This window comes from Mobula hypostoma, chromosome 2 (genome assembly GCF_963921235.1).
Source record: "Mobula hypostoma chromosome 2, sMobHyp1.1, whole genome shotgun sequence".
Classification (NCBI taxonomy): domain Eukaryota; kingdom Metazoa; phylum Chordata; class Chondrichthyes; order Myliobatiformes; family Myliobatidae; genus Mobula; species Mobula hypostoma.
The window spans coordinates 10,501,582-10,526,217 of NC_086098.1; the positions used below are offsets into that span (position 1 = coordinate 10,501,582).

The following is a 24,636-nucleotide window of genomic DNA, read 5'->3' on the forward strand; positions in this document are numbered from 1 at the left end:
TGACCTTCTTCAACCGTGGGACTGAGTTTAAGAGCCGAAAGGTAATGTTGCAGCTATATAGGACCCTGGTCAGACCCCAGTTGGAGTACTGTGCTCAATTCTGGTTGCCTCACTACAGGAAGGCCGTGGAAACCATAGAAAGGGTGCAGAGGAGATTTACAAGGATGTTGCCTGGATTGGGAATCATACCTTATGAGAATAGGTTGAGTGAACTCGGCCTTTTTTCCTTGGAGTGACAGAGTATGAGAGGTGACCTGATAGAGGTGTACAAGATAATGAGAGGCATTGATCGTGTGGATAGTCAGAGGCTTTTTCCCAGGGCTGAAATGGCTAGTATGAGAGGGCATAGTTTTAAGGTGCTTGCCATTGAGCCTACTAGCTATACGGGATTGGATGTTATGTAATGAACTGGATGTGATTAGGGAGCTTAGGGTAAAAGTAACCTTAGGAGACAGTGAATTCAACTTGAGATTTGATAGGGAGAAAGTAAAGACTGATGTAGCAAAATATCAGTGAAGTAAAGGAAATTACAGTATTATGAAGGAGGAATTGGCCAAAGTAAATTGGAAGGAGATGCTGGCAGGGATGACAGCAGAGCAGCAATGACATGAGTTTCTGGGAAAATAAGGAAGTTGTAGGATAGATGTATTCCAAAAACAAAGAAATACTCAAATGGCAAAACAGTACAACCATGGCTGACAAGGGAAGTCAAATCTAATGTAAAAGCAAAAGAGATGGCATGCAACTCAGCAAAAATTAGCAGGAAGATAGAGAATTGGGAAGATTTAAAAAACCTACAGCAAGCAACTAAAAGAATCATTGAGAGGAAAAAGAGGAAAAATAAAAGCATGCTGGCAAACAATATCAAAGTGGATAGTAAAAACTTTTTCAAGTATATAAAAATTAAAGAGAGATGTAAGTGGATATAGGACTTCTAGAAAATGAGGCTGGAGAAATAATAATAGGAGACAAGAGGATGACAGTTGAACTGAATGAGTATTTTGCATCAGTCTTCACTGTGGAAGACACTAGCATGTGCCAGGTGTTGAAGGGTGGGTACGAAAGTGGCAAATGAAATGCAATGTTGGAAAATGCATGGTCATGCACTTTGGTAGAAGAAATAAATGTGCGGACTATTGTCTAAACGGGGAGAAAATCCAAAAATCCTGAGATGCAAAGGGACTTGGAAGTCTGTGCAGAACAGACAATATTGTCTGTACTTGCTGGAATTTAGAAGGATGAGAGGGGATCTCATTGAAGCCTTTCAAATGTTGAAAGGCCTGGACAGAGTAGATATGGAAAGGATGTTTCCGATGGTAGGGAAGTCTAGGACAAGAGGGCATAGCCTTAGGATAGAGGGGTGTCCATTTGAAACAGAGATGCGGGGTGTTCATGGGTTCAATGGCCTTTCAGAAATTGGATGGTAGAGCGGAAGAAGCTGTTCCTGAATCATTGAGTGTGTGCCTTTAGGCTCCTGTACCTGCTTCCTGATGGTATCAATGAGAACAAGCCATGACCTGGGTGATGGTGTGTTCTTGTGCATGAAGCACGAAGCAATAGCATGCGGACAGGGCAAGAAAATAAATAGCACAATTATTTTTATTGCAAAAGAGTCAAAGGGTTGGAAAGGTTGTTCTTTCATCAACAGCTCAGGCTGAATTCTTTGACATTCAATTTTGATCCTTGAGTTTGGGGTTGCATCATCAGCTAGTCCAGGGGTCGATAATGAAGATTGAAGCCCGGAGGTCAATGGTCAATCAGAAGTCCAGATGTTAATGCCCAGTAACTGGAGACTGTAGGCCTGGGGTTGGAGGACTGCCTGTGTGTTGTAGGCCTGTGGTTGGGGGACTGCCCGTGTGTTGTAGGCCTGTGGTTGGAGGACTGCCCGTGTGTCGTAGGCCTGTGTTTGGAGGACTGCCCGTGTGTTGTAGGCCTGTGTTTGGAGAACTGCCTGTGTGTTGTAGGCCTGTGTTTGGAGAACTGCCTGTGTGTTGTAGGTCTGTGTTTGGAGGACTGCCCGTGTGCTGTAGGCCTGTGTTTGGGGGACTGCCCATGTGCTGTAGGCCTGTGTTTGGAGAACTGCCTGTGTGTTGTAGGCCTGTGTTTGGAGAACTGCCCATGTGTTGTAGGTCTGTGTTTGGAGGACTGCCCGTGTGTTGTAGGCCTGTGTTTGGAGAACTGCCTGTGTGTTGTAGGCCTGTGTTTGGAGGACTGCCCATGTGTGTGGGTGCGTGGGAGACAGAAAGGGGCTTGATTTGCTGTCATTATTTGGTTGGTTGTGATGTTCTGGTTTGACTGATTCTGCGTTGTTCTGCTGAGCATTGTGTACATGCTTTGTTGGCGATGGAATATGTGACAGTCATTGCATGTTACCCCCATCATTTCCTTGGTCTGTTGGTTGTTAATGCAAAAAACACTTTTTGCTGTATGTCTTGATGTACTGTACTATGCAAAAGCCTTCAGCACGTATGTAGAGCTGGGGCCCTCAGACCTTTGCACAGCACAGTATTTGTCAACATGAAGTAGAGAGCGAATTTGTAAATCTGGATGTTGGGAACGGTGAGGGTGGAGTGCCGCAGGTGACAAAGGAGGAGTGCCAGGGGCAGGGTGTTTGCAAGGGTGCAGACACATCCAGCCCTGAGACACCGGGCAAGGTCATTTGATTCCAAACGATACCGCTAGAGTTGGAGACCTTCATTGCCGCCCTAAATGCCAGCGGTGTAATAGGCAGTAAGTAATTGTTTTATTGATCATTACAGAATGTCTCTCTAATAAATCTGCTCTTTCCCCTCTCCCTTCTTTTCCCAACCATGATTCCCCTGTCCCACTCTCAGTCCACGAGATTGACCCATATCAGAATCAGGTTTATTATCACTCACAAATGACATGAAATTTATACATGTGTGCCTGACTTTTGCACAATCCTGTATTTGTGATAAAAAAATGAATCTAAATCTGAATTTAGCAGACCGAGGAGTGATCTTACTGAAACACGTAAAACGCTGAGGAGCAAGACAGGGTAAATGCTGAGGTAATTCCATCAATCGAACAATCTAAAATAGGGACTCATTGGTACACGTATAGAGAGTGGCCATTTAAAACTGGGGCATTGTGAAAGCGTAGCGTCTGGCATTACTGTTACGGTAACAGTGACCCAGGTTCAATTCTGCCACACACTGTGAGGAATTCATGCGTTCTCTGCATGACTGTGTGGGTTTCCTCTGGGAGCCCTGGTTTCCTCCCACATTCCAAAGACGTACAGAGAGTTGGTTAATGGCTCACATGGTAATTGAGCAGTGCTGGCTCATTGGCCTGTTACTGTGCTGAATCCCTGAATAAATAAACACTGGGGATTGTAGGAACTTCTTGGAGGGATTGATGAACCTCTTAAATTCTCTACCGGGGGGGGGGGAAATGTGAAGCTTAGGATACAGGAAGTGCTTATAGAGAGGGAGGATGTTTGTTTCAGGATCAGGAGATTAAGGACTACGTTAAGCTGCCCCATGAAAGGGTTGGGACTGATCAGCCATTATTATATAGAGTGGCAGGCCAGGAGTTTCACTCCCGTCCTTATTTTGTTGAGTTGGAGTTTCTACAGTACAGTAGTACAGCGGGAATGTAGCTATTAGATAAACACTTTACAGCACCAGCTGTAAAATTGGGGTTCAATCCTTACTGCTTCCTGTCAGGAGTTTATCCTTAACCCATGCTCTACTCTCTCTGCAGCTCAAATGCCATCTATAAATTTGTTGACAATGCACCCATTGTTGGCAGAATGGCATGCACGAGCGGGATATATCAACTAGTTGAGTGATGTCGCAACAGTAACCTTGCACTCAACTTCAGCAAGACCAAAGAGCTGATTGTGGACTTCAGAAAAGGCAAGAAGAGGGAACACAAACCAATCCATACAGATGGACCAGAAGTGGAGAGAGTGAGTGATTTCATGATCCTGTGGTCAATATCCCTGCGGATCTAATCTGGACTCAACATATTGATACAACTTCAAAGCAGGTAAGGAAGGGGCTATATTTCATATATTTCATTAGGAGTCTAAGATTTGGTATGTCACCAAAAACACCTGAAAATTTCTATGGAGTGCATTCTAACTGGATGCATCATTGTCTGGTATGTGGGGAGGCTACTGCGCAGGATCGTAATAAGCTGCAGAGAGTTGTAAACTTAGTCAGCTCCATCATGAGTACCAGCCTCCACAGTATCAAGGATATCTTCAAGGAGCGATGCCACAAATAGGTGGCATTCATCATTAAGGACCCCCATCACCCAGGACATGCCTTGTTTTGATTCCTACCATCAGTAAGGAGGTACAGGAGCCTGAAGGTACACACTCAATGATTCAGGAACAGCTTCTTCCCCAAGGATCTAACCTGCCATCTGATTTCTGAAAGGTCATTGAGCCCATGAAAACTGCCACACTACTTCTTTTTTGCACGACGTATTTAATTTACTATTTAATCTATATATTTACTGCAATTCACAGATTTTTCTCTATTATTATGTATTGTATTATACTGCTGCCACAAAGTGAACAAATTTCACAATGTGTGCTGGAGATATTAAACCCGATTCAGGTTCTCCCTGACCATGTGAGTTTCCTCTGGACGCTTCAGTCTCCTCCCACATTCCAAAGCTGTATGAACATAGAACATAGAATGTAGAATAGTACAGCACAGTACAGGCCCTTCAGCCCACATTGTTGTGCCGACCCTCAAGCCCTGCCTCCCACATAATCCCCCACCTTAAATTCCTCCATATACCTGTCTAGTAGTCTCTTAAACTTCACGAGTGTATCTGCCTCCACCACTGACTCAGGCAGTGCATTCCACGCACCAACCACTGTCTAAAAAACCCTTCCTCTAATATCCCCCTTGAACTTCCCACCCCTTACCTTAAAGTCATGTCCTCTTGTATTGAGCAGTGGTGCACTGGGGAAGAGGCGCTGGCTATCCACTCTACCTATTCCTCTTATTATCTTGTACACCTCTATCATGTCTCCTCTCATCCTTCTTCTCTCCAAAGAGTAAAGCCGTAGCTCCCTTAATCTCTGATTATAATGCATACTTTCTAAACCAGGCAGCATCCTGGTAAATCTCCTCTGTACCCTTTCCAATGCTTCCACATCCTTCCTATAGTGAGGTGACCAGAACTGAACACAGTACTCCAAGTGTGGCCTAACCAGAGTTTTATAGAGCTGCATCATTACCTCGCGACTCTTAAACTCTATCCCTCGACTTATGAAAGCTAACACCCCATAAGCTTTCTTAACTACCCTATCCACCTGTGAGGCAACTTTCAGGGATAGAACCATAGAAACCATAGAAACTACAGCACAGAAACAGGCCTTTTGGCCCTTCTTGGCTGTGCCGAACCATTTTCTGCCTAGTCCCACTGACCTGCACACGGACCATATCCCTCCATACACCTCCCATCCATGTATCTGTCCAAATTTATTCTTAAATGTTAAAAAAGAACCTGCATTTACCACCTCGTCTGGCAGCTCATTCCATACTCCCACCACTCTCTGTGTGAAGAAGCCCCCGCTAATGTTCCCTTTAAACTTTTCCCCCCTCACCATTAACCCATGTCCTCTAGTTTTTTTCTCCCCTTGCCTCAGTGGAAAAAGCCTGCTTGCATTCACTCTATCTATACCCATCATAATTTTATATACCTCTATCAAATCTCCCCTCATTCTTCTACGCTCCAGGGAATAAAGTCCTAACCTATTCAACCTTTCTCTGTAACTGAGTTTCTCAAGTCCTGGAAACATCCTTGTAAACATTCTCTGCACTCTTTCAACCTTATTTATATCCTTCCTGTAACTTGGTGACTAAAACTGAACACAATACTCCAGAATCGGCCTCACCAATGCCTTATACAACCTCATCATAACATTCCAGCTCTTATGCTCAATACTTTGATTAATAAAGGCCAATGTACCAAAAGCACTCTTTACGACCCTATCTACCTGTGACGCCACTTTTAGGGAATTTTGTATCTGTATTCCCAGATCCCTCTGTTCTACTGCACTCCTCAGTGCCTTACCATTAACCCTATATGTTCTACCTTGGTTTGTCCTTCCAACGTGCAATACCTCACACTTGTCTGTGTTAAACTCCACCTGCCATTTTTCAGCCCATTTTTCCAGCTGGTCTAAGTCCCTCTGCAGGCTCTGAAAACCTTCCTCACTGTCTACTACACCTCCAATCTTTGTATCATCAGCAAACTTGCTGATCCAATTTACCACATTATCATCCAGATCATTGATATAGATGACAAATAACAATGGACCCAGCACTGATCCCTGTGGCACACCACTAGTCACAGGCCTCCACTTGGAGAAGCAATTCTCTACTACCACTCTTTGGCTTCTTCCATTGAGCCAATGTCTAATCCAATTTACCACCTCTCCATGTATACCTAGTGACTGAATTTTCCTAACTAACCTCCCATGCGGGACCTTGTCAAAGGCCTTACTGAAGTCCATGTAGACAATATTCACTGCCATCCCTTCATCCACTTTCCTGGTAACCTCCTCGAAAAACTCCAATTAATTGGTCAAACATGACCTACAATGCACAAAGCCATGTTGACTCTCCCTAATAAGTCCCTGTCTATCCATCTGTGGACATGTACCCCCAGATCCCTCTGCTCCTCCACACTACCAAGTATCCTGCCATTTATTTTGTACTCTGCCTTGGAGTTTGTCCTTCCAAAGTGTACCACCTCACACTTCTCCGGGTTGAACTCCATCTGCCACTTCTCAGCCCACTTCTGCAACCTATCAATGTCTCTCTGCAATCTTTGACAATCCTCTACAACATCACCAACCATTGTGTCATCTGAAAACTTGCCAACCCACCCTTCTACCTCCACATCCAGGTCGTTAATAAAAATCGCGAAAAGAAGAGGTCCCAAAATCGATCCTTGTGGGACACCACTAGTCACAACCCTCCAATCTGAATGTACTCCGTCTACCACAACCTTCTGCCTTCTGCAGGCAAGCCAATTCTGCATCCACCTGGCCAAACTTCCCTGGATCCCATGCCTTCTGACTTTCTGAATAAGCCTACTGTGTGGAATCTTGTCAAATGCCTTACTAAAGTCCATATAGATCACATCCACTGCACTATCCTCATCTCTATGCCTGGTCACCTCCTCAAAGAACTCTATCAGGCTTGTTAGACACGATCTGCCCTTCACAAAGCCATGCTGACTGTCCCTGATCAGACCATGATTCTCTAAATGCCCATAGATCTTATCCCTAAGAATCTTTTCCAACAGCTTTCCCACCACAGACGTAAGGCTCACTGGTCTATAATTACCCGGACTATCCCTACTACCTTTTTTGAACAAGGGGACAACATTCACCTCCCTCCAATCCTCTGGTACCATTCCCGTAGACAACGAAGACATAAAGATCCTAGCTAAAGGCTCAGCAATCTCTTCCCTTGCCTCGTGGAGCAGTCTGGGGAATATTCTGTCATGCCCTGGGGACTTATCCGTCCTAATGTATTTTAATAACTCCAACACCTCCTCTGCCTTAATATCAACATGCTCCAGAACATCAACCTCACTCATATTGTTCTCACCGTCATCAAGTTCCCTCTCATTGGTGAATACCGAAGAGAAGTATTCATTGAAGACCTTGCTCACTTCCACAGCCTCCAGGCACATCTTCCCACCTTTATCTCTAATCAGTCCTACCTTCACTCCTGTCATCCTTTTGTTCTTCAGATAATTGAAGATTGCCTTGGGGTTTTCCTTTACCCTATTTGCCAAGGCCTTTTCTTGCCCCCTTCTTGCTCTTCTCAGCCCCTTCTTAAGCTCCCTTCTTGCTTCCCTATATTCCTCAATAGACCCATCTGATCCTTGCTTCCTAAACCTCTTGTATGCTGTCTTCTTCCACTTGACTAGATTTTCCACCTGACTTGTCACCCATGGTTCCTTCACCCTACCATTCTTTACCTTCCTCACCGGGACAAATTTATCCCTAACATCCTGCAAGAGATCTCTATACATCGACTACATGCCCATAGTACATTTCCCTGCAAAAACATCATCCCAATTCACACCCGCAAGTTCTAGCCTTATAGCCTCATAATTTGCCCTTCCCCAATTAAAAATTTTCCTGTCCTCTCTGATTCTATCCTTTAGAATGGGTTAGGATTAATAAAATGTGGGTTATTTTATGTGAGCATAATACATGCCTCCTGCACATCTTGAACAGTGTTGGTCATTGACGCTAACAATGCATTTGACTACATGTTTTGATGCTCCAATGTACATATGACAAATAAAATTAATCTTCAAAATCTTTAAGTTTGCCTAATGTGGGAAATGTTGCCCAAAGCTGCCAGGAACAACCCACTGTGAAAAGTAAACACTCTGTCCTCATATACTGCTGTGGTTCTCGCTGAAGTGGGCTGTAGGACTTCATCCAGAAACTTTCCAATTCCCAAAGGGAAAATCTGAGGTTTCTGGAACATTCTTTTACAAGGGTTTTTTTTTGCAAAATGTCCTAATTTGTAAAATGTATTAAACATGCTTTGTGGAATGGAAAAAAAAATCTTTCATGTCCCTATAATCAGTTCTCTTTCATTTCTTTAACTTCTTTAGGACAGAAGGCTTCCACATTGAACTCCTTCATGCCAAACGTTGATGGTCATTTTGAAGCCTGTTCAGAAAGGCAAAGTTGTAAAGTGATAGCAATAATTAAACAGTAGTTTTGAGGAAGTCATAGAAATACTTATTTATTCGGAGATGACAGTGTGGAACAGGCTCCTCCGACCCCTGGAGCTCCGTCGTCAAGCACCCCACTGATTTATTTGTCGATGGAAGTGATGCCTTTCTGGAAAAGTTTGCATATGATATGAAGATAGGTGGAGGGACAGGTAGTTTTGAGGAAGTAGAGAGGCTACAGAAGGACTTAGATTAGGAGAATGGGCAAGGAAGTGGCAGATGGTACACAGTCTTGGGAAGAGTATGGTCATGCACTTCTGTAGAAGAAATGAAAGGGTAGACTATTTTCTAAATGGAGGAAAAATTCAAAAATCTGAGGTGGAAAGGGACTTGGGAGTCCCCGTGCTGGATTCCCTAAAGGTTAATCTGCAGGAGTCTGTGGTGAGGAAGGCAAATGTGATGATGTGATATTAGCATTCATTTCAAGAGGACTAGAATTTAAAAACAAGGATGTAATGTTGAGATTTTATAAAGCACTGGCGACGCCTCACTTGGAGTATTCTGAGCAGTTTTGGGCCCTTGAGACCCATAGAATGCTGTTTGCTTTGCGGATGCAGCGTGTGGTGTAAATGTCTGTAATGGCGGGAAGAGAGACCCCGATGATCTTCTCAGCTGACCTCACAATCCGCAGCAGGGTCTTGCGATCCGAGATGATGCAACAGAAATAGGATTTGCTGACATTGGAGAGGGTTCAAAGGAGGTTCATGAGAATGGTACCTGGTTTGAAAGGCTTTCCAAATTAAGAGTATTTGATGGCTCTGGGCCTTTATTCACTGGAATTCAGAAGAATGAGAGGCGCCTCATTGAAACCGATTGAATATTGAAAGGCCTCAAAAGGGTGGATGCTTCCTGTGGTGGGGGAGTCGAAGACCAGAGGCAGAATCTCAGAAAAGAGGGATGTCCATGTAGAATGGAAATGAGGAGGAATTTCTTTAGCCAGAGAGTGGTTAATCTGTGGAATTCGTTGCAAGGAGAAGGCAGGAGATTGGGGCTGAGAGAAGGAAATGGATCATGATGAAATGGCGGAGTGGACTTGATGGGCCAGAGAGGCTCGTCATGAGGCACATCAAGACCCTGGTGCCCCCCTCACTGGATCCCTTGCAGTTCGTGTACCGTCCCAACTGTTCAACAAACGACGCCATTGCCATCACCCTCCACCTGGCCCTAACCCACCTGGACAAAAAAGGCATGTATGTTCGATTGCTGTTCATAGACTTCAGTTCATCATTCAACATAATCATTCCTCAGAAACTGATTGGAAAGCTGAGCCTGCTGGGCCTGAACATCTCCCTCTGCAACTGGATCCTAGACTTCCTGACTGGGAGACCTCAGTCAGTCCGGATTGGAAGCAGCATCTCCAACACCATCACACTGAGCACGGGGGCCCCCCAGGGCTGTGTGTTCAGTCCACTGCTGTTCACTCTGCTGACCCACGACTGTGTTGCAACACACAGCTCGAACCACATCATCAAGTTCGCCGATGACACGACTGTGGTGGGTCTCATCAGCAAGAACAATGAGTCAGCATACAGAGAGGAGGTGCAGTGGCTAACAGACTGGTGCAGAGCCAACAACCTATCTCTGAATGTGAACAAAACAAAAGAGATGGTTGTTGACTTCAGGAGGACACAGAGCAACCACTTTCCGCTGAACATCGACGACTCCTCCGTAGAGATCGTTAAGAGAAACAAATTTCTTTGTGTTCACCTGGCAGAGAATCTCACCTGGTCCCTCAACACCAGCTCCATAACAAAGAAAACCCAGCAGCATCTCTACTTTCTGCGAAGGCTGAGAAAAGTCCATCTCCCACCCCCATCCTCACCACATTCTACAGAGGTTGTATTGAGAGCATCCTGAGCAGCTGCATCACTGCCTGGTTCGGGAATTGCACCATCTCGGATCGTAAGACCCTGCAGCGGATAGTGAGGTCAGCTGAGAAGATCATCGGGGTCTTTCTTCCCGCCATTACAGACATTTACACCACACGCTGCATCCGCAAAGCAAACAACATTATGAAGGACCCCATGCACCCCTCATATAAACTCTTCCCCCTCCTGCCATCTGGAAAAAGGCACTGAAATATTCGGGCTCTCACAACCAGACTGTGTAACAGTTTCTTCCCCCAAGTCATCAGACTGCTCAATACCCAGAGCCTGGACTGACACCAATCTACCGCCCTCTACTGTGCCTATTGTCTTGTTTATTATTTATTGTAATGCCTGCACTGTTTTGTGCACTTTATGCCGTCCTGGGTAGGCCTGTAGTCTAGTGTAGTTCTGTGTTGTTTTATGTAGTTCAGTGTAGTTTTTGTATTATTCATGTAGCACCATGGTCCTGAAAAACGTTGTCTCGTTTTTACTGTGTACTGTACCAGCAGTTATGGTCGAAATGACAATAAAAGGTGACTTGACTTGACTTGAAAAGACCTAATTCTGCTCCTATATTTGATGGGCTTATGGTAATAGCATTGTGCTAACTGTTATGCCGTCATGGTGCCCCCAAATACGATGTCAGATTAAACAAAAGTTCTCCAGCTCAGGCTTTACCCAGTGTTACTCAGAGAGTCATAGAAAAGTACAACACAGAAATAGGCCCTTTGGCCCATCTAGTCTGTGCCAAAAAATTCACATTGCAAATTACATTTTGCAGAATTGGCTTAGTGACATTAGTAAGTAACTTAACTGTACTCAACTACATTATGTTTGCATGCATTGGGCTGGGTTCATGTCAGGCAGTTGTCTGGACTGGCGGCTTGGGAGGGGAGACATTTGGTAGTCTCCTGGTCTGTGGTCATAGTCCACTACACTTGTTACTCTCCGACAGGGTGACTGAAAGTTCAAAGTTGAAATCCCACAAAACACCTCGAAGCCCTCAAAGAACACCAGCAGCTCCAACATGAATTCCCAGCAACATGCGACAAACTGTACATATTGCACTCATTAAAGCCAAAGCTGAAAGTTGTCAACACGTTGGAATCACAAACCAATCCTGCCGCTGAAATTAAATATTAGAATAACACACAGCAGCTTTTCTTCATTTAGGAAAGCAGACCGTGACTATATCCTCCACTCGAATAAAGGAAAGCATGAAAAATGTCTGGCTGCAAAAATTCAAAATACCAAACATCAAAAGCAGAATAGTGTTGTTAAATATGAACAATAATAAGACATTTCAAATTTTGTCCCCGCTTTTGGATCACACTCTCCATTAACTTCCGAGCAGTTTGTAGATAACCTCTGAAGCTGACTTCTCACCTACAAACCATGAAGCATACCACGAAGTAGGAACTTTGAACCCTCTGTAAATGTCTAAAGCTGTGCATTTGGACCAAGTTGTTGCAAAATTACTACTCATATTTTCGACAGATGTTTTCTTCTCTGATGCATTAAGTTACTATTCGCTATATTTTTAAACAAAGTTGACTTAGTATGGATAGATTAAAGTGCATATAATGCAGCCTAGCTTACATTTGTAAGCCAAGCATATGTTAACTATTACTGGTTAACTTTTGTTTTAGTATGTGAGATGCCAAGAATAAAATTAACATCCTCCCCACCACAATTAACTGGGTTTAATCAGATCTTGGGAAATTACTAACCTATTTTATTGGCTTTGGTTTGGAATTTGCGATGGCTGTGTTTAATTCTCACTGCATGATATCTTAGCACACCTGTTAACGAACAGCATACATCGACTGAGTGATATAAACACTGCCAAGTTCTTAGAACCCAGCCATGGCTGGTCCCGAGCCCATGCAGGGAAAGGAGGAGGGTTGAGTATTGGGTTGGCAACTTGACCTTGTAAAACCAACAAGCGCTACGGAAATGGCAATCAAAAGCACTGGATTCCATCAGACAACAAAAGGAGAATGCTGAAGTTACTGCCAGTGACCGTTCCAATTGGGAACAGTTTGCCGCCCGATGTGCCAATTAAGGCATGGGAGGAACCAAGTCCAAGTCTAAGTATTGTCTTAGAAGGAGAAGTAAAAATTCAGATCAAATATCTACTCAGTAATTGATTCAGTCCGAGACACTGAAGGACTGGGTTTTTGATGGACCCAAGATGAAGGTCTCCTTGGGGGAGGACTTTTGCTCTTGCTTGCCTGGTGGGAGTGTGTCGGTGCTCTGCTGGTGTAAGTGGGGGGAGGGTAGGTTCAATGTTTCTACTGTTGCTGGTGTGTGGGAGGGTTGGCTTTGGGGTTCTCCTGTTACTATCATTCATTCTTTGGGGTTCTTGTTTCATGGATGTCTGTGAAGAGTAAGAATTTCAGGTTGTATACTGCATACATTCTCTGACATTAAATTGCACTGTTTTTTTTAAAGAAAGATTCCATATCTTAAAAAAAAGTTTGCTCAAAGTGAAATCAATAAAACCATAAAACGCAGGAGCAAAACCAGGCCATTCGGCCCATCAAGTTTGTTCCGCTATTCCATTAGGGCTGATTTATTGCTGTTTGGATCTGCGAACTGGTGTGTGAGACTGCAAGTCCAGGCCAGAGGCTGGAGGTTGAAGGCCCGGAGGCAGCCTCGTCCTGGGAGTGGAGACTAGTCTGTGGGAGTGCGAAGGGGGTGGGGGGAGGGAGGAAAGGCTCTTGTTTCGATTGTTCTCTTTTGTTGTTGTGTTGTAGTTCTTGCTGCTGCTTGCGTTGTTCTCTGGAACACTGCGGGCACGCTGTGTTGGCGCCAGAATGCGTGGAGACACTCGTGTGTTGCCCGAGACACATCTTCGGGTTGTATTGGTTGTGGGCGCAAACGATGCATTTTATTGTATGTTTTGATGTACACGTGATAAATACACCTGAGATCTGAGTCACAGAGTCACGGGAAAATGCAGAACGGAAACAGAAACAGAAATGCAGAACAGAAGCTGCCTACTCTCATCGACCTGCACTGGGACCACGGCCCTCCGTACCTCTACCGTCCATGTACCTATCCAAACTTCTCATAAACACCGAAATCGAGCTCGCATCCACCACTTGTGCTGGCAGCTCGTTCCACACACTCACCACCCTCTGAGTGAAAAAGCTCCCTCTAAGGTGTGTGTGTGTGTGTTTGTACTCTTTTTGCATGACTGATTTGTTTTTTAAATATGTATAGTCCTTATTGTAATGTATATTTTATATATTGCACTGTATTGCTGCCACAAAATAACAAATTTCGTGATATACAGTATGTCAGTGATAATGAAGCTGTTTCTGATTCTGAATATGAAGTTCAGCCCCAATATCATACCTGCTCTGCGGGCTTGTTGTTTCTGACAGCTCAAGAGAAATAAAGACGATTCTGGTGGACATTTCTCTACTTCAAGTTGCATAATAAAGGCTTCTCTGAGGGTAGTTATGAAGGGTTGAATGAAAGGCAGAGGGAAGTGAGTGTAGTATAAGAGCGAAGATGTAATGTTGAGACTTCATTAAGCACTGGTGGGGCCTCACTTGGAGTATTGTGAGCAGTTCTGGGCCCCTTTTCTTAGAAAGGATGTGCTGACAATGGAGAGGGTTCAAAGGAGATTCTTGAAAATGATTCCAGGATTGAAAGGCTTGTCATATGAGGAGCGCTTGATGGCTCTGGGTCTGTATCCACTGGAGGTCAGAAGAATGAAACCCGTCGAATGTTGAAAGGCCTCAGAACAGAGGGACATCCATTTAAAACGGAGATGAGGAGGAATTTCTTTAGCCAGAGAGTGGTGAGTCTGTGGAATTCATTGCCACAGGTGGCTGTGGAGGCCAAGTCACTGGGTGCATTTAAGGCAGAGGTTGATGGATTCTTGATCAGTCTGGGCATGTTGGAATATGGAGAGAAGGCAGAAGATTGGGGCTGAGAGGGAGAAAGGATCAACTGTGATGAAATGGCAGAGCAGACTTGATGGGCCAAATGGCCTAATTCTGTTCCTATATCTTATAAAGCTTCCAGATTGATGCCTCCACCTTTGGAACACAATTGGGAATTTGGGGAAAGTGAGGAATGGTTAAATGGTTGAGTGCAGTTCTGGTGAAGTTTTGAAACAAAAGCATAAATAGAAAAGAAATCAGAAAATAAAAAATTTGTGCTGTAGTGTTCCTTGACTCTTCGAATCTGTGACACTATAAAATAAAGATGGCGAAAATGCAAATTTATTTATCTATTTTTCTTTAGGAATTCAGTATAGTAACAGGCCCTACCAGCCTAATGAACCCGTGTTTCCCAATTACACCCATGTGACCTTCTAATCCGTACGTCTTTGGAATGTGGGAGGAAACCAGAACACTCGGAGAAAGCCCCCACAGTCACAGGGAGATCATTTTATTCTTTTTTTTGTGTGTTGGGTTTGATAGTTTTCTTTGTTTCATGGCTGTCTGTGAAAAGATAAATCTCAGGGTTGTATGTTGCATACGTACTTCGTTAATAAATGTACTTTGAACCTTGAACCTTTGAATCAAACTCCTTAAGGACAGTGGCAGGAATTGAACTCGGGTTGCTGCTGCTGACCGCTATGCTACCATGCCGTCTGTATGATTGGGAGAGGCGTGAGAAGAAGCACAAATAAAGAGGGAGGGTGGGGGAAGATTGCTGAAGGGTTCTGAAGGACAACAATTACCTTGCACCACGAGCAGAGAATGCAGTCTCTTTTTTTCAGCATTCAGTATTTTTTCTGAGTGAACAGAATGAAGCGGTGGCCCCCAGCTCCCTCTTGAAAGGAAAGAAGAAAAGACAGATGGTAAAAGAAAAGACAAAACACCGAATCAATGAGAGAAGGCAGATGTGGAAGAGGAAAGGCAGAGGAAGAAGTAGCAGACATCAGAGATTCTGCGAGTGCTGGAAATCTTGAGCAACACACACAATTGCTGGAGAAACTCAGCAAGTCAGGCAGCATCTGTGGAGGAACACATACAAAAATGAGTCCTGATGAAGGGTCTCGGCCTGAAACGTCGACTGCACCTCTTCCTACAAATGCTGCTTGGCCTGCTGCGTTCACCAGCAACTTTGATGTGTGTTGCAAAAATGCTGGCTGTTATGTTTTGTCACTCCAAAAACTAACTGAAAGAAAAACATAGGAGCACACGTAAAAATGCGTCTACTTCATTTTTACTTTAAGGCTCGCACATATGATGTGGTGACGAAGTAACATATAGCAGGGGTCCCCAACCTTTTTTGCACTGCGGACCAGTTTAATATTGATGATATTCTTGCGGACCAGCGGACCCGGGGGGCAGGGGGGTGTTCAAGTGGGGTTAAACTCACCTCAACATGTCTTTTACAGTTAGGGTTGCCAACTTTCTCACTCCCAAATAAGGGACAAAAGTAGCAGTCAAATACTAGACACTTTACCCCAGGAAAGACTACCATGACCATGAAACCTTGCGCGGGCACCTGTGTGCGCATGCGTGACATGCGCGTGTGATGTGCGCATGCGCGTACGTGCCGATTTTTTTCTCCCACCAATCGATTTTGGTTTCATCTTCCTGACTATACTGTAATACATTATTTCTACTTTATATGGGCTGTGTGTTTATCATATCATTCCTGCTTTTACTATATGTTAGTGTTATTTATTTTCGGTTTTACATGTTATTGGGTATGATTTGTTAGGTTATTTTTTGGGTCTGGGAACGCTCAAAAAATTTTCCCATATAAATTAACGGTAATTGCTTCTTTGCTTTACACCATTTCGGCACGGAAGGTTTCATAGGAACGCTCTACCTTAGCGGGGGAAATACGGGACAAGGGCGGTCCCATATGGGACAAACCAATTTAGCCCAATATACGGGATTTCCCAGCAAATACGATATAGTTGACAACCCTATGTTCAAATTCAACAGTGCGTGACAAGGAATGAGGAAATGTGCAGCTGACTCATATCGTTTCCTCACGGCCCGCAACACATGCCTTATGGCCCGGTACTGGTCCGCGGCCCGGTGGTTGGGGACCGCTGACATACAGTATGCCATTCACATAGTTTTATGTATAACCTGATATGAATTATGTGAACAACAATGAATGCGTAATCAAACAATATATTTGCAATATTACTCAAATATTACCGAAATATTAAACAAACAAGACTCCTACCTGCTTAGCTATAAACTCCAACGCAACCAAGAATGCATCTCAACAATATACATAATATACTCTATAATACACTAGGCCAGTGACTAGTGGTGTGCCTCAGGGATCTGTACTGGGTCCAAGGTTGTTTGTCATATACATTAATGATCTGGATGATGGGGTGGTAAATTAGATTTGTAAGTATGCAGTTGATACTAAGATAGGTAGAGTTGTGGATAATGAAGTAGGTTTTCAAAGCTTGCAGAGAGATTTAGACCACTTGGAAGAATGGGCTGAAAGATGGCAGATGGAGTTTAATGCTGATGAATGTGAGGTGCTACATTTTGGTAGGACCAATCAAAATAGGACATACATGGTAAATGGTAGGGCATTGAAGAATGCAGTAGAACAGAGGGATCTAGGAATAATGGTGCATAGTTCCAGAAAGGTGGAATCTCATGTGGATAGGGTGGTGAAGAAAGCTTTTGGTATGCTGGCCTTTATAAATCAGAACATTGAGTATAGGAGTTGGGATATAACATTGAAATTGTACAAGGCATTGGTGAGGCCAAATTTGGAGTATTGTGTACAGTTTTGGTCACCGAATTATAGGAAGGATGTCAACAAAATAGAGAGAGTACAGAGAAGATTTACTAGAATGTTATCTGGGTTTCATTACCTAAGTTACAGAGAAAGGTTGAACAATTTGGGTCTTTATTCTTTGGAATGTAGAAGGTTAAGGGGGGACTTGATAGAGGTGTTTAAAATTATGAGGGGGATAGATAGAGTTGACGTGGATAGGCTTTTTCCATTGAGAGTGGGGGAGATTCAAACAAGAGGACATGAGTTAAGAGTTAAAGGGCAAAAGTTTAGGGGTAACATGATGGGGAACCTTTTTACTCAGAGAGTGGTAGCTGTGTGGAACGAGCTTCCAGCAGAAGTGGTTGAGGCAGGTTCGATGTTGTCATTTAAAGTTAAATTAGACAGCTATATGGACAGGAAAAGAATGGAGGGTTATGGGCTGAGTGCAGGTCGGTGGGACTAGGTGAGGGTAAGAGTTCGGCACGGACTAGAAGGACCAAGATGGCCTGATTCCGTGCTGTAATTGTTATATGGTTATATGGTTACACTAGGGGCATTTAACAAGCTCATAGGCACATTGATTTAAAAAAATGGAAGGCTAGGAAGAGTTAGAGTGATCTTAAAGGAGGATAAAAGGTTGGAACAACATCATGGGCTGAAGGGTTTACACCATGCTGTATTGTTCTATGTTCAATGTTCTGACTCAGCAGGTCAGGTAGCCTCTGTGGTGGGGAATAAACAACAGACATTCTGGGCTGAGATCCTTCGTCAAGTCACTGATGAAGTAACAGAAAATAGCAGACACAAAGAAGTCACAGTTTAGTTCAGAAAATTAGAGGTGTTGAACTGTAGCATAGTAGTTAACACAATGGTATTTCAATGCCAGTGAACTGGGTTTCATTCCCACTGCTGTCTATAAGGAGTTTGTCTGTTTTCCTCATGACCATGTAGGTTTCCTCTGGGAGCTCCAGTTTCCTCCCACATTCCAAAGGTGTCCGGGTTAGTAAGTTACGGGTGGGCTTGTTGGGCTGGTAAGGCCTGTTACTGTACTCTATCCCTAATTAATTACATTCTTTTGTCTAGTTTTTTTTCTCTTTTTGCACTTTTTAATATGTAAACTTCTTACTGTAATTTACAGTTTTTATTATTAAGTATTGCACTGCAAAACAACAAATTTCACAACATATGCTGGTAATATTAAATCTGATTCTGATTCTGAAATACTCTCTAACCATGTTCGAAGTGACGGGAACGTATAATGCACTATTTGGCAAAAAAGTCACGCTTTTACTCCTTACGATATTGAAAAGGTAACTCCAAGTCAAGTTCCATTCCAGTAAGGGAATAACTAAAATAGGATTTGAACTCAAGGAAAATATAGTTCACCACATGAGAGAAATGTAAAGTAACCAACAAAGTGGCCAAGAGTACTATATTTCATACACCTTCCTCAGGAAATATCAATGTACAAAGCTCATATATCTACACTAGAAAGAGAAAAAAAATGTTCTGATTAATCCAACGCTGAGTGATTCTACCCTTGAGAGTACCAACGCAAACTTGGATTCTGAAATGTCCACATATTAATGCAAGTATTTAAAACAAAGCATGTCATATGATATGCTCCTACAAAAACACAAAACTCCATTAATATGGAAACTGATGTAAGATGCTACTATTTTTTTAAAGAAGAAAATAAAAACTGCATTGTCCTTGTATAAAATTAATTCACACAGAATAAGTTTACTGCTGATTGGGCTGAAACGATCACTTGTTTCAGAAGTTTATTTAATGATACAGTAAATCCTTTGCCTCTACAGGATATAATATCTAAACCAGTGGAACAATGGGCTGTTTCATTCTCATTGGAGCATAATTCCTATGAAATAAGGCTTTGGTTACAAATTAAATTCAGCTCCAAATCTAACAGGTATCAAATTACCATTTTAAAGTCAGGTCATTCGCTCGTTGTGTGTCCTGTGGTATGATGTATTTGATCATGGTGTTTTCATGGCCATGATTGCTCTTGGCAAATTTTTCCGCAGAATCGGTTTGCCATTGCCTTCTTCTGGGCAGTGTCTTTACAAGATGAGTGACAACAGCCATTATCAATACTCTTCAGAGATTGTCTGCCTGACGTCAGTGGTCACATAACCAGGACTTGTGATATACACCAGCTGCTCATATGACCATCCATCCACTTCTGTAGAAGAATTTGTCATGAGCAATCATGGTCATGGGAAGACCATGATCACCCATATCATACAACGTGGCACTTAATGAATGAATGGACTGCTAAAACATCTGACTTAAAACTCTTACAAACAGAAAGTCCATCACACACATACACATTTTTGGTATTTTAAAAATGAATACAAAATATTACCTTGTCCAAACTTCTTTGATGTAGGGGTTTCAGAAACTTCTTTATAGCCAAGCATCCTACAGACCACCTCTCCATCCAACTTGTCCCATTTGTCATCACACACCGTTCCCCACAGCGAGTCGTAGAAAACCTCAACTCTGCCTTCATGAGGTCCAGAGCCATTCACCAGTCTTACCACGGGTCCGATTTCTCCTAGGGAAAACATGGATTGACAAACCGATTAAAATCCAACCATATCAACGAAACTGGTTGTTGTAAGGAAATTGCAGAAGTGTTAGATGTAACTTCCAAAACTGACTGGACCATAAATCCAATTGAAAAACTATAAGTTCCCCTCCTTTTTTTTGCTATCCTGGGCGATTTTGATCAGAGTGACCAGTAGGTAATGGACGCTGAGCTGCTGAATATGGACTCTTTCATTTTTGTGTTTCATATCCTGTGTTTCTCAATTGTTTTTTTTCCTTGTTGCCTTCTATGTGATTTGCTTTTTTCCACTTGTGGGTGGAGGGGGGAGGTTTGATGTTTTTTTTTAATGAGTTTCATGGTTTTTTTGTTTCCTGGCTATCTGTGGGAGACGAATCTCAGGGTTGCATGCTACATACATATTTTGATAATAAGTGTACTTTGTATCTTTGGATTAGGCAAGAGTAAATGGAAGAAAAATTAAAACCAGATAGCCTTAGACCTCACAGCTCAACACATTTTGAAATGAAGTTGCTGGAATTTTCTTAGGAGTGGACATTTAGAAAAATCATCCATAGAACCATAGAACATTACAGCACAGAAACAGGCCTTTTGGCCCTTCTTAGCCGTGCCGAACCATTTTTCTGCCTAGTCCCACTGACCCGTACCTGGACCATATCCCTCCATACACCTCTCATCCATGTACCTGTCCAAGTTTTTCTTAAATGTTAAAAGTGAGTCTGCATTTACCACTTTATCTGGCAGCTCATTCCACACTCCCACCACTCTCTGTGTGAAGAAGCCCCCCCCCAATATTCTCTTTAAACTTTTCCCCCCTTACCCTTAACCCATGTCCTCTGGTTTTTTTCTCCCCTTGCCTCAGTGGAAAAAGCCTGCTTGCATTCACTCTATCTATACCCACCATAATTTTATATACCTCTATCAAATCTCCCCTCATTCTTCTATGCTCCAGGGAATAAAGTCCTAACCTATTCAACCTTTCTCTGTAACTCAGTTTCTCAAGTCCCGGCAACATCCTTGTAAACATTCTCTGCACTCTTTCAACCTTATTTATATCCTTCCTGTAATTTGGTGAACAAAACTGCACACAATACTCCAAATTCGACCTCACCAATGCCTTATACAACATCACCATAACATTCTAACTCTTATACTCAATATTTTGATTTATAAAGGCCAATGCACCAAAAGCTCTCTTTACGACCCTATCTACCTGTGATGCCACTTTTAGGGAATTTTGTATCTGTATTCCCAGATCCCTCTGTTCCACTGCACTCCTCAGTGCCCTACCATTTACCCTGTACGTTTTACCTTGGTTTGTCCTTCCAAAGTGCAATATTTCACACTTGTCTGTATTAAACACCATCTGCCATTTTTCCAGCTGGTCCAAATCCCTCTTCAAGCTTTGAAAACCTTCCTCACTGTCCACTACATCTCCAATCTTTGTATCATCAGCAAATTTACCAATCCAATTTACCACATTATCATCCAGATCATTGATATAGATGACAAATAACAATGGACCCAGCACTGATCCCTGTGGCACACCACTAGTCACAGGCCTCCACTCGGAGAAGCAATTCTCTACTATCACTCTCTGGCTCCTTCCATTGAGCCAATGTCTGATCCAATTTACCACCTCTCCATGTATACCTAGCGACTGAATCTTACTAACTAACCTCCCATGCGGGACCTTGTCAAAGGCCTTACTGAAGTCCATGTAGACAACACCCACTACATGAGTGGACATTTAGAAAATTATGAGCTGATCATAGACTCGTGGTTCACTTAAATTAGCAGCATCCAACATCAAGGACCTCCCCCATCCAGGCCATGCTTTCTTCTCACTGCTGCCATCAGGCAGGAGATATAGGAGTCTTGGGTCCCACACCACCAGATTGAGGAACAGTTATTACCCTATCAGGCTCCTGCACCAACGTGAATAACCTCAACTCTGACTGATTCACTTCTGCCATTCCATCCCTCTCTACTATCCCTCTCTACTCCATTCTCTGCCTTCTCCCCATCACCTTTGATGCCTTTACTAATCAAGAACGTCCACACATCCACTCTCTCTAGACCTTCCAATATTCAATAGGTTTCTGAGATCCCCTCTCATGCTACTAAGCTCCAGTGAGCACGAGCCCAGAGCTATCAAACGTTCTGTACACCTTAAGGGAAATTGTAGGTGCATTTGATGTAATTTCCAAAACTGTCTGGATTATAAATCCATTTGACAATTAGACAAGAACACAAGAGATCATTAGTTATCTAATGAATCTAATGAGGCATCTATGGAAACGTATAACAGCTGGTGTTTCAGATCGAGACCCTTCTTCAGGACTGAACAGGAGGTAATTAATTTATTAATCTTATGTGGAGTGAGGTGGAGATATCCCTTGGTCGAGGTGGACAATGGATGTTGTGTCCTAACTGCCAACATGGTACACAAGCCAGGGCAATACAATATGGAGGGCAAGCAGTTGCCCATACAGTAGACTCCCCCTCTTCATGCAGCTGAACAATCTAAAGAAATAGTCATAGTCATACTTCATTGATTCCGAGGGAAATTGGGTTTCGTTACAGTTGCACCAACCAAGAATAGAGTATAAATATAGCAATATAAAACCATAAAAAATTAAATAATAATATGTAAATTATGCCAGGAAATAAGTCCAGAACCAGCCTATTGGCTTAGGGTGTCTGACCCTCCAGTGGCAGAGACAGATACAGTTTGGCACCAGCGGTGTCACAGGAGCTGCTAATCGGCGTTGAGCTCAATGTAGGACTGCCCTGAGGACTCCAGTCCTGGATTTTTCTTGTGGTTTACTCACGGAGCCTTCCTCATGAGTGGGTATAGCCACAAAGTAGTGGAGGTTTGAGATCAGAATTTTCTTTCTCCTTGATGAGCTGCCAACCACAGCTGACAAGCCCCATCTGCCCAAAGTGACTGGTTTTAAGGCACCAGTAACCTGCCTTTGCCTCTTTTCCTTAGTAGCTAAACCACACATGAAGGCCAGGAGATGGACTTAGTTGTCAGAGGTTATTAGAAATAGACACCATTGCGAGTATTTAATGGGCAGTGGGAGCTTATCCCTACTACATTCCCTGGCTATGACAACCTTAAGGAGTCTTATATAGATCAGAACATACAGTGAAACATGTCATTTGCATTAAAAATCACCAGGTTCAGGAACAGTTACTACCCTGAGCCAACACGAATAACCTCAACACTGAACTGATTCCACAACAAATGGACTCACTTTGAAGGATTCCACAACTCAATATTTATTTATTTATTTGTTTACTTTGTATTTACAGAGTTTGTCTTCCGTTGCACATTGGCTGGTTGGGAGTCTATGTTGTGTTTCTTTCCTCTGCTGTGAATGACTGAAAGAAAATGCATCTCAGGGTTACACACTGTATATGTACTTTGATAACAAACACTCTTCAAAATTTGAACTTTGAACACAGTCTGAGGGTGTGCTGGGGCCAGCCCACAAGTGCTTGCACACATTCTAGTGCCCTCAATGTTCAGCAGAACAATGTGCAGTCAACATACAATGAGCAACAACAGTCAAAAAATTTTCCCGAGGATTAGTCGTGCACTATGTATGTAATACAAAGAATGGGAAAAATGTGGAAAACACTTCTGGGAGTGAAGTTAACTATATAGTTATAAACTTTATAGTACTGGCACTTCAGTGGTATGAGCAGTACACGAACCACAGTAGCGTGGGACTTTGTTTGTGGGACGTTGTTTGTGCGATGTTGTTTGTGCGATGTCGTTTGTGGGATGTTGTTAGTGGGATGTCGTTTGTGGGATGTCGTTTGTGGGATGTTGTTAGTGGGATGTTGTTTGTGGGACGTTGTCTGTGGGATGTTGTTTGTGGGATATTGTGGGACGTTGTCTGTGGGATGTTGTTTGTGGGACATTGTGGGATGTTGCTTGTGGCACGTTGTTTGTGGGATGTTCAACCATCTTCCATGGCGTACTTATAGGAAATGATTTACACTTGGTTGTCCTTTACCAGCTGTGCTGAATAACTCAAGCTGTTTGTTGGTGAAATATGAAAATTCAAAAATAAAAGTTTCATGCAATTGCCTACATGGTGAACATCTATAGCCTCTTACATGATCATGTCAAGTTCAAAGTAAATTTATCATCATCATAGCTTGTCACACCAGACAGCCAGCCACTCTAGTGTGGTTTGGTTAATGTTGAGCAGGTCAGTGTCAGCTAAATCAGGTGAGAGTGGGCAGTCGTGCAGAACGTGTTCAATGTTCTGCACCCTTTCGCCACATTCACAGGATTCACTGGTCTTTAAACCCCACTTCACCATATTGTCTCCCGTCCTACAAATTCCCGCTCTCGCTCTGTCGAGACTGCACCACTTCCATCTGTCAAGCAGTGCCCCGTCTGGTAACATTTCTGTGGGGTCTTGCACTGTATTGTTTGGTGGGGTTCTGGCTTCTGTTTGTTGCCAGAGGTCAATCCTGTATGTTTGGGGGGATGTTCCGTGCGGTAGTTCCTCCACTGCAGCAAAGCTTTTCCTTGATTTTAGGCGGTTGGAAACTGGCACACGATGATGTAGTGGGTGCCGTGGATCCAAGTTCTGTTTACCTTTTTCAATTTTTGTTGTAGTGTGTCTTTGGATCTCTGTGGGGGGCAATGCCTGCAAG

At 43.2% G+C, this 24,636-nt stretch overlaps 1 protein-coding gene across 5 annotated transcripts in view; it reads right to left on the reverse strand.

Annotated features, from left to right (window-relative positions):
• scara5 (scavenger receptor class A, member 5 (putative)) overlaps window positions 1–24,636 on the reverse strand; it is a 193,072-nt gene that overhangs the window by 14,518 nt on the left and 153,918 nt on the right. For 4 of the 5 annotated variants that reach the window (XM_063070141.1, XM_063070117.1, XM_063070129.1 and 1 more), the window contains exon 8: window positions 19,750–19,941. In XM_063070141.1, the coding sequence (XP_062926211.1) occupies window positions 19,750–19,941 (192 nt within the window). The remainder of the gene's footprint in view (window positions 1–19,749; window positions 19,942–24,636) is intronic. The other variant, XM_063070132.1, reaches the window with a different exon arrangement.